Here is a 9,900-nt window from a genome sequence, read left to right as displayed (position 1 = left end):
GGTGGGAGAGGGTGGCCTGGCCACGGCCACGGGGCGGGAGGTGGCACCCGTCCACCGTCCCCACGGCTGCAGGGCAGGACCGCGGGGGAACCGAGGGGCACGGCGGCGGCCGTCCCCTGTCCCCCCCGTCCCCCCCCCCCCCCCCCCCCCCAGGGCGGTGCAAACCCCACACCCCCCCCCCCCCCCACGGCCAGGGGACAGCACCCGTCCCTCGTCCCCACGGTGGCAGGGCAGGACCCCCGGGGTGACGCCGAGCCCCGTAAGCCGCCACCGGCGCCGCAGCCGCGGGACGGGGACGGAGCAGACCCCGTAACCGTGACCTGGGGGCGGGAGGGCGTGAGGGGGGGGGTCTCACCGCACGATGTTGGGGTGGTCGAAGTGCTCGAGGCGCTTGAGCAGGGCGACCTCGCGCACGGTGCTGAGCGGGAGCCCGTTCTCCGTGGCCTGCACCCGCACGTTCTTGAGGGCCACGAAGCGGCCGCTCTGCAGGTCCCGCGCCTTGTACACGGTGCCGTAGGCGCCCACGCCGATCTCGGCCACCGGCTCGTACTGCGCCCGCACCTCCTTCGCCATGCTGGCGCCGCAGCCCTGCGCAACCCCCCCGTGGTGACACCCGGCGCCACACCCCCCCCCCACCCCCCCCCCCCCCTACGCCGGGACGCCCCCCCCCCCCGACACGCCCCAGCCCCCCCCTCAAAGCCCCGCCGCCCCGTAACCGCCGGCGCCCCCCAGCCGGCTCCCAGCACCCTCGGACACCCCGACCAGCCCCCCCCAAACCCTCAGCACCCTCAACCCGCCCCCCCCCCCCAGCGCCCCGCAATCCCAAGACCCCCCCCTCCCCGGGACCCCCCGGCTCTGAAGCAGCCCCCGATACCCCGTAACCCACAGGACCCCCAAAGCAGCCCCCCCAAAGCAGCCCCCCCCAGCACCCCATAACCCCTAGGTCCCCTCCGGGACCCCCCGGCCCCCAGCACCCCCCAGTTCGTGGGACCCCCCCCGGGACCCCCCAGGCCCCCGGCACCCCAAACCAGCCCCCAGCCCATGGGACCCCCCCGGGACCCCCCCCAGCCCCCACCGCCCCCCAGCCCCCCCCAGCCCCCGGGCTCCCCCCGGGCCCCCCGGGCCCCCCCCCCTACCCCAGGACCCCCAAACCGGCCCCCGCCCCCACCAGGACCCCCCCGGCCGCCCCTCCCCCCCCCCCCGCGCAGTGTCCCGGGGCCGGGCGGGGGTCGCGGGGGGGGTCCCGGGGGGGGGGGGCGGCCACGTGCCGGGCCCGGCACTCACCGGGGGCAGCGCGCGGCTCGCGGGCCGGGCCGGGGGCGGGGCTGGAGGACCGGAACCACCGAGACGGCCGGCCGGAAGGGCCGGGGGGGTCGGCAGCCGGGGAGGGGGGGCCGGCTGGGAGATGAGGCGGGGGGGCCGGGGGGGGGGGCGCAGGGAGGATTGGGGGGGGGGGTGGGGGGGTGGAGGCGGCCCCGGCTGGGCTCGAACCCGCGGCCCCGGGGTGGAAGCGGGGACACGCGGGGGGGGGGGGGGCACGGGACACGCGGGGACACGGGGGAGGGGGAGGGGAGGGGACACGGGGGAGGCCGGGGGTCACTGACACGGGGGGGCCGGGGGGGGACAAGGGAGGACCCGGGGGGGACCCGGGAGCGCAGCCGCCGCGCGGGGGCAGGAGGATCCCGGGGGACACGCGCGGACCCCGCGGACACGCGTGGCCGTGGGGAAGGGGCTCGGGGGGCGCCCCCTCCCCCCCCCCCCCCCCGCGTGAATCCCGCCGGGACCCCCCGTCGGCCCCGCCCCCTGTTCCTCGGCCCCGCCCCCACGTCACAGGCCCCGCCCCCATCCATGGCCCCGCCCCCGCCCCTGTCCGTGGTGCTGAAGCGGCTGCGCGCCGCCTCCGCGGGACCCACGCGCGATCGTGTCCTGCGGAGGGGGGGGGGACCTGGAACAGGGCCCGGGCCCGGGCCCGGGCCCGCGGGCGGGGGGGGGGGGGGGGGCATGGCCCCCAGGGGACGACAGGGCCCACGGGGGGAGAAGGGGACACGGAGGGGGCCCTCATTTTCGTGTATCCCCCCCCCCCCGCGTGTCTCAGCTGCCCCCCCCCCCGCGGGCACACGCGCGTGGAAATGCCCCCCCCCCAGCTTCACGCGTCCCCACGCGTCCCCGTGTCCCGTGCTGTGCCCGCACTGCCCCCGTCCCCGCCCCCCCCCACCAGCTCACAGGGTGGAGGAGGGGTCCCGTGGGGCCACCCCGCGTGGGGGCAGCGCGGTGTCCCCCCCCCGTGCCCGTGTCACCGCCGTGCCCCGCCCGTGCCCGTGTCACCGCGCTCGGCTGCGTTTGGCGTCAGGGGGGTCCAGAGTCCCCCGTGCTGGCGTCAGACCCGTGCCCCCCCGGTCTGGTGGCACATTAACCCCACGGGGGGGGGGACGACACGGTGGGGGGGGAACACGGGCCCACGGTGCCGTGATCACGGCAGCCAGCGTGGGGCAGGGGACAGCCCTGTCCGCCCCCCCCCGCTGCCACCCACAGCGGGCAGGGTGACACTGGGTGGGACGGACGGGGCGTGGGGGGGACAGGAGGGACACGGGGGGGGCACGAGGGACGTGGGGGGGGGTGACAGCAGGGTCACGGGGGGGGACACGAGGGGGGTGACAGCAGTGTCACAGGGAGGGTGACACAACCACGGGGGCGGAGGGACACAAAGGGACCGTGACCTGGTGGCCATCGCTCTGGGGATCACCCCCCCATGGGACACCCGTGCCGCCCCCCCCGGCAGCCCTAATTAACACCGCTGATTAATTACAATAATATCGTTCTTTTCCCTTCCTGCCCTGCCCCGTTAATTGCCCTTCTCCCCCCCCATTTCGCTTCTTTCCCGACCGGGGAGCAGCGGGCGAACGCCTGCACGTTGCCGCCGGGACACCGCCCCGGTGCCCCCCCCCGTATCCCGGTGCCCCCCCCCGTATCCCGGTGCCCCCCCCCGTCTATTTCCCCCTCCCCCCCGCAGCCCCGGCTCACCCCGGGGGGGGGGGCAGGCCGGGTGCGGGGGCCGCAGCGGTGCCGCCCGGCGGGAGCGGGGCCACGTCACGTCTGGGTGCCGCGGGCACGCCGGGGCAGGCAGCGCTCCCCCTGCCCCCCGGCACCGGGTGCGGGTGCTGAGTCACCGGCGCGGGGCTGCGCCGCGCAATCCTGTTAATTAACCGAGGGGCGATCAATAAATAAAGCTTTAAATAAGCCGGGCACGCGAGGGGCCACCACGGCTCCGCAGGAGCAATAAATAAGGAGCGCCCCCGGGCGTTAAATAAGGCGGCGCGGCCCCCGTGGGGACGTCACGGGGTCGGGGACGGGGGGGGTCCCGGTCGCGTGCCCCCCTCGGCGGCTCAGGAACCGGAGGTTGATGCTGGCCTCGGGGACGAGCAGGGTGCGGGTCATGGGCCTGACCGGGGCCCCCCCGGGCTCCGGCCGCACCTCGAAGCGCAGCAGGATCTGCGAGAGGAAAAAGGGTGAGGGACGGGGCCACGGAGGGGCCACGGGGACACAGGGACACGGGGACACAGGGACACGGGGACAGGATGGACACGGGGATGGTGGGGAGGACACAGGGACGGAGAGATGGCGGGGACACGGGGACCCGGGGCTGGGGGGCACGCAGGGATGAGGGGCTGGAGAAGATGGGAAGGCCACGGGGACGCGGGGATGGAGAGGGCACACGGGGACAGACGGGGGGACACGGGGACAGACGGGGGGACACGGGGACGGAGGGGACAGGGACACAAAGGAGACACGGGGACACGGACGGAAAGGATGGAGGGGATACGGAGACACGGGGTGACGAGCGGATACGGTGGAACGTGGGGACACGAGGACGAAAGGGACGTGGCGACACAGGGAACACGGGGACGGAGGGGACACGGGGACACCGACCTGCGCCAGGGCCAGGTGGATCTCCAGCTCGGCCAGGCGGCGGCCGACGCAGCTGCGCTTGCCCACGCCGAAGGGCAGCGAGGCGAAGGGGTGGCGCGCGGGGCCGCGGCGCAGCCAGCGCTCCGGCCGGAAGGCGTCGGGCGCCGGGAAGAAGCGGCCGTCGCGGGAGGCGGCGTAGTGGCACAGGGTGATGAGGGTCTGCGGGGACACACGCGGGGAGGTGAAGGGGGGGGCCGGGACGTCCCCCGCCCTCCCCGCCCCCAGCACCGCGTCCCCCTCCCGGCTGCGTCCCCGCGCTCACCTTGCGGGGCACCAGGTAGTCGCCCACGCGGATGTCTCGGTCGGGGACCACGCGGGCGTTGCTGGGGATGACGGGGTAGAGCCTGCGGGGGGACAGCGGGGTGTCAGCGGGTGCCACCGCCCCGTCCCCATCGTCCCCATCGTCCCCGTGCTCGCCTCAGCGTCTCCTTCACCACGGCTTTCAGCAGGGGCATGCGGGCCAGGGCGGCCGCGGGGGGCTCGTGGCCGGGGCCCAGCGCCGCCGCCACCTCCTGGTGCAGCGCCGCCTGCACCCTGGGGTGCCGCGACAGCTCGTACAGGCTCCAGGACAGGGTGCTGGAGATCTGCGGAGGAGGAGGGGGGGGGTCAGCGGGGGTGGGGGGGGCACCGCCACCCCGATATCGTCGCGTCCACCCCGTCCCCACCACGATCGCCCCGTCCTCAGCACTATCACCCCGTCCCCAACGCCTCCGCCCCGTCCCCACCACGTCCACCCCGTCGTCCCCGCCACCATCACCCCGTTGTCCCCACCGCCATCGCCCCGTCCCCACCACGCCCACCCCCGTCCCCACCGTGTCCACGCCGGCCAGCAGCAGCTCGGTGACGTTGCCGTAGATGTCCCTCATGGAGACCTCCTCCCGCACCAGGTGGTCCGTCAGGCACTTGTGCTCCGCCGGCTCCCCCCGCGAGAGCCGCTCGGCCGCCCCGGCCACGCGCCGGTCGACGTGGCCCTTGGCTGCGGGGAGGGGGAAGCCTCGTGAGTGGACCCAGGGGTGGGCGACAGCGCCGTGTCCCCCGTCCCCCCCCCCCGCCTCCGGCACCCGGCGCCCCCTCACCGAAGGCGAACATGAAGTCCCAGGCCTCGCAGAAGGTCCGCCAGGGCTTGGGGAAGAGGCGGTGCAGGGCCTTGGGCATGGCCATGGTGAGCAGCGTCATCACGAACATGGTGTTGATGGAGCGGATGAAGGCCTCCGTGTCCCGCGGCACCTCCTGCCGCAGGCAGCCCAGGCGCGACTCGAAGAGGACGGAGGAGATGCCTGCAGGTGACGGGGGGGGGGGGGGCTGAGAGGTGGGGACAGGGGAGCCTGGGGGAGCCCCGGGGACACGATGGGGACGTGGGGTATCCTCGGGGCACCACAGGGGCCGTGGGTGGCACGGGGGCCATGGCGGGGACAAGGGGCACCGCTGGGTCGTGGAGCACCACTGGGGAGCCCCGGGGCACGCAGGAGTCCCTGGGGACGTGGGGGGGGATGAGGGGCACCCTGGGGGACACGGGAGTCCTTGGGAAAACGGCAGCCCCTGGGGGACACGGGGGCACTGAGGGACGCGGGAGTCCCTGGGGAGATGGGGGGCGCCCGGGGGAACACGGGGGGCGTCTTGGGGACCCCACGGAGCGCTGCGGGGACACGGCGAGACACCAGAACCGAGGGGGGGACACCGGGAGGTCCCCGGGGACACCCGCGAAGCCCCCGGCGCCCCGTCCCCACCCACCTTCCAACCCGAACTTGTAGAACTCGGCGGCGACGTCGGGGACCAGGTGCTGGGGGTGGCGGTCCCGCAGGTGCTGCAGGCGCTGCAGGAGGTCGCCCACCACGGCGCCCACAGCGCCCGCGTACGCTTCGGCCGCCCGCGGGCGCAGCAGGAGCCGGCCCACGAGGCTGCGCAGCCGCTGCCACTCCTCGCCCTCCCTGTGGGCCCCAGGGGGGGACACGGGTGACGCGTGGGGACGTCAGCGCCCGCGGCCGAACGCGCCCGTGCACGTCCCCGGCGCCAACCCCGCGGGGGTGCACGCGTGCAGCCGCGAGGGAAGGTGCCAGGCAGCGCGCCGGGGGGTGCAGCTCGGGGGCCGGGGGGGGGCGCACGGGATGACGGGGGGCTGGGGGGGCTGCTTGTAGGGTCAGGGGGGCTGAGCACGGGGTTGGGGGGCTGCGTGTAGGGTCGGGGGGCTGAGCGTGGGGCCCTGGGGCTGAGCACGGGGTTGGGGGGCTGAGCGTTGTCCGGGGGGGCTGCACATAGGGTTGGGGGGCTGCGTGTGGGGCTGGGAGGCTGAGCGCGGGGTCAGGGGGCTCCCCATGGGGTGGGGGCCAGCCCGAAGGGTCAGGGGGCTGCCTTTGGGGCCGTGCCCATGCCCCGGGGCTCCGTGCCCGGCCCCCCCTGCCCACGCGGCGGCTGCGGCGCACCCCTGGGGTTACTCACATCCTGCGGTGGGGGCTGGGGGGGGTGGTTGGGGAAAGGGGGGGGTGGCAGGGCTGGGGGGGGGCCCTGAATCACGGCTGAGTCACGCCGGGAGCCCCAGCGCTTCCCAGAAGGGGTGTGGGCACAGGGGGATGGGGCAGCGGCTCCCCAACCCCGCACACAGCCCCCAGACCCCAATCTGTGCCCCCAGACCTCACGTGCAGCCCCCAGCCCCCCCCCGTTTACACTGCCCCACCCCCAGCACAGCCCCCAGCCCCGTACGCAGCCTCCCAGAGCCCCCAGTTACAACCCCCAGAGCCCCCATTTACAACCCAGACCCCCATCTGCAGCCCCCAGCCCCTGATTTGCAGCCCCCAGCCCCCCGCGCCCCCTCCCCAGCTCCCCGACTCGCAGCCCCCAGCCCCCCACAAGGACCCCCCCCCCCCCCCAACCCGCCCCAGTTCGCAGCCCCCAGCCCCACTCACGCCGTCAGCAGCCCGCAGGCGTGCCCGCGGCAGGCCCGGTAATCCTTCCAGGAGGAGAGGTGGGAGCGCACCGGGAAGGGCCCCTCCTGCCTCAGCACCTCCTCGATCAGCCCGGCCTCCGCCACGTGCACGGTCAGGATGGGCCCGAAGCTGGCCTTCCACACCGGGCCGTACCGCGCCCGGCCCTCCACCTGCGGGGACACCGCGGCCACCGTGAGCAGGCCCCCCCCCCAAAAAAAGCCCTCTCAGCACCGGGGTGGTGGCGCTGGGGTCCCCCCGACACCCTCAACCCCCCCCAAGGTGGCACTGGGGGGTCCCCCCGTCACCTCAAGCCCCCCAGAAGTGGCACTGGGGGTCCCCTGCCACCCTCAACCCCCCCCCAAGGTGGCACTGGGGGGTCCCCCCGTCACCTCAAGCCCCCCAGAAGTGGCACTGGGGGTCCCCTGCCACCCTCAACCCCCCCCCCAAGGTGGCACTGGGGGGTCCCCCCGTCACCTCAAGCCCCCCAGAAGTGGCACTGGGGGTCCCCTGCCGCCCTCAACCCCCCCCCAAGGTGGCACTGGGGGGTCCCCCCGTCACCCTCAAGCCCCCCAGAAGTGGCACTGGGGGTCCCCTGCCGCCCTCAACCCCCCCCAAGGTGGCACTGGGGGTCCCCCCGTCACCCTCAAGCCCCCCAGAAGTGGCACTGGGGGTCCCCTGCCACCCTCAACCCCCCCCAAGGTGGCACTGGGGGTCCCCCCGTCACCCTCAAGCCCCCCAGAGGTGGCACTGGGGGTCCCTCGTCCCCTCCACGTCCCCCTGACCCACCTCCTTCTGTCCCCAGCAGCAGGGACCCCTCGTCCCATCCACACCCCAGGACAGTGGGGCTGGGGGACTTGGGGGGGGGGGAGGACAAGCCCCCAGACGATGAGGTGGGGACTCCCCCCGCCCCCGCAAGCCCTGGCGTGGGGGTGCCCAGCTCCCCTCTGAGCCCCCGAGCGGTGGCACTGGGGTCCCCCCCCCCACAACCCCCCAGGGATGGAACTGGGCCCCCCCCACCCTGCCCAAGCCCCAGGATGGCAAGACCAGGGTGCCCCCCCCCAAAAAAAATAGGGTCAGGGTCCCCTTGTCCCCCAAGCCCCCCAGCCCCGGGGTCCCCCCCGCCTTGCCCCCCCCCCTTTACCTGCAGTTCGTGCAGCCTCCGGAGGCCCCCCCGGCAGAGGAGGTCGTAGATGAAGGCGGCGGGGCTGGGCCCGGGCATCTCGGCCAGGCTGCGGAGCCCCTGGGGGGCTGCGGGGGGGGGCGGGGGGGGCAGGGGGCGCGGGGGGGCCCCCAGCTCGGGCAGGCAGCGGGCGAGGAGGGCAGCCCGGGCGGGGAGGCGAAGGCTCTGCGGCATGGCGGGGGGCTCGGGGACGCGGCCGGGGGGGGGGCTCGGGGGGGTCAGGGACACGGCTGGGGGGGTCCCGGGGGGAGTCGGGGACCGGCCTCGACTGAGCGGGCGGCATCGCCCCGCGCCTTTATAGGCACCCACGTGGAGCCCCACAAGCCCCGCCCCTCGCCCCATAAGCCCCGCCCCTCGCCCCATAAGCCCCGCCCCCACCCAATCTGCACGGGGTTGGGGGGCAAAAGGGGGGAACCCCCCCCACGACCCCCACGAGACGCGGCCACATGTGGGCACCCCCCGGCCACCTGCACGCACACCCCCCCATGACCCCCCCCCATGACCCCCCCATGAACCCCCCCCACTCATTAACACCCCCCCCACTCATTAACCCCCCCCCCCAGGCATGAATGCCCCCCCCCCCGTGACCCCCCCAATCCACACCGCCCCCCCAGTCCTGCACTGGTCCCAGCACCCCCAAACTGGGAGGCAGCCGGGGGGCTTTGTGGGGAGGTCGGGGGGGGTGGGGTGGGGGGGCAATGTGTCGTGCCCCCCCCGCATGGGGGTGATGATGGAGCAGGGGGGGACTTTAGTGGCGGGGGGGGGGGGAGGGAAGAAAACAGGGGAGCACCCCCCCCCCCATACTGGGGCCCCAGTTCAACCAGTCTGAGGAGGAAGCTGGGAGGAGGAGGGGAGCAGGGCGGACAGCTGGGTGCCCCGGGGGGGGGGTTTTTGGGGGGGGGGGGGGGAAAAATGGGTGCCCCCCCCAGCCCTGGATTCTCGGGAATTACCGCCTTGCGACACAGGAAGCGGCCGGGCCCGTGGAAAACACCCGCGGGGGGGGGGGGGGGGCGGGAGGGCAACGGGGGGGGGACGGGGACAGGAACGGTGCCCCGGGGACCTGGCGGCTGGGGGGGGTCGGGGGGGGGCCGGCATCACCCGGGGGGGGTTTCCTGGGGGTGAGCTCACACCTGGACGGCGGCCAAGGGGAAACTGAGGCAGGGCGAGGGATTTTTGTTCGGGGGGGGGGGGGGGGGGGGGGCAGAGGGGTGGTGAAGCCCCCCCGCCCCAAATTGGAGACCCCAAATTCTCGGGAGGGGGGGGCGCACAAGGCGGGGGGGGGCTTTGAGGAAGGTCCGGAGCCGCAGATGACGCCTGGGGGGCTGCTTTATTCCGAAATAGAAAGCGCGGGGATGAGGCGGGGGGGGGGGGGACCCAGGGGGGGAGACCCCAAGCGGGGGGACCCCGGGGGGGGGGACCCTGGGGCGGCGAGAGGGCCCCCGGGGCTGCAGGAGAGACCCCAGGGCGGGGGGGAGACGCCCCGGGGGAAGAGCCTGCAGCGGCAGGAGGGTCCCCGGGGGGGGGGGGGGGGCCGGGAGGACCCCAGGCGGTGTCCCCGGTCCCGGTGCCCCCCCCCAACCCCGTGCCCCCGCCCCCCCCCATCACGCCTCGTCCCCCAGGGCCGGGTCCGGGACGCGTCGGAAGACGGCGGGGAAGGTCCTGCCCCCGCCGCGCTGCACCTTGCGGCCCTCCTCCGTGCAGGTGCCCAGCCGCGCCACGATGGGGTCCTGGCTCTGGGGACACACGGCGGGGTGGGGGGGGGGGAAGGGGGGGGCACAGAGCCCGGGGGGGGGGGGGGGGGGGGAGGGGGGACGCAGGGAGGCCCCCCCCCCG

The 9,900-nt window shown here is 75.7% G+C and overlaps 1 protein-coding gene across 1 annotated transcript; it reads right to left on the bottom strand.

Moving 5' to 3' along the window:
- Window positions 1-3,216: 3,216 nt before the first annotated feature.
- Window positions 3,217-8,242, bottom strand: LOC121063371 (25-hydroxyvitamin D-1 alpha hydroxylase, mitochondrial). The gene is made up of 9 exons (XM_040543792.1): window positions 8,029-8,242; window positions 6,867-7,057; window positions 5,698-5,894; window positions 5,043-5,243; window positions 4,779-4,942; window positions 4,384-4,550; window positions 4,229-4,310; window positions 3,928-4,125; window positions 3,217-3,489 (listed from the first exon to the last, which is right to left on the bottom strand). The coding sequence occupies exons 1-9, from the start codon at window positions 8,239-8,241 to the stop codon at window positions 3,301-3,303; spliced, it is 1,602 nt and encodes a 533-aa protein (XP_040399726.1). The 5' UTR covers window position 8,242; the 3' UTR covers window positions 3,217-3,300.
- Between the last annotated feature and the right edge of the window lie 1,658 nt (window positions 8,243-9,900).

This window comes from Cygnus olor, unplaced genomic scaffold, assembly GCF_009769625.2.
Source record: "Cygnus olor isolate bCygOlo1 unplaced genomic scaffold, bCygOlo1.pri.v2 scaffold_232_ctg1, whole genome shotgun sequence".
Lineage (NCBI taxonomy): Eukaryota > Metazoa > Chordata > Aves > Anseriformes > Anatidae > Cygnus > Cygnus olor.
This window is presented reverse-complemented; position numbering and strand designations above follow the sequence as displayed.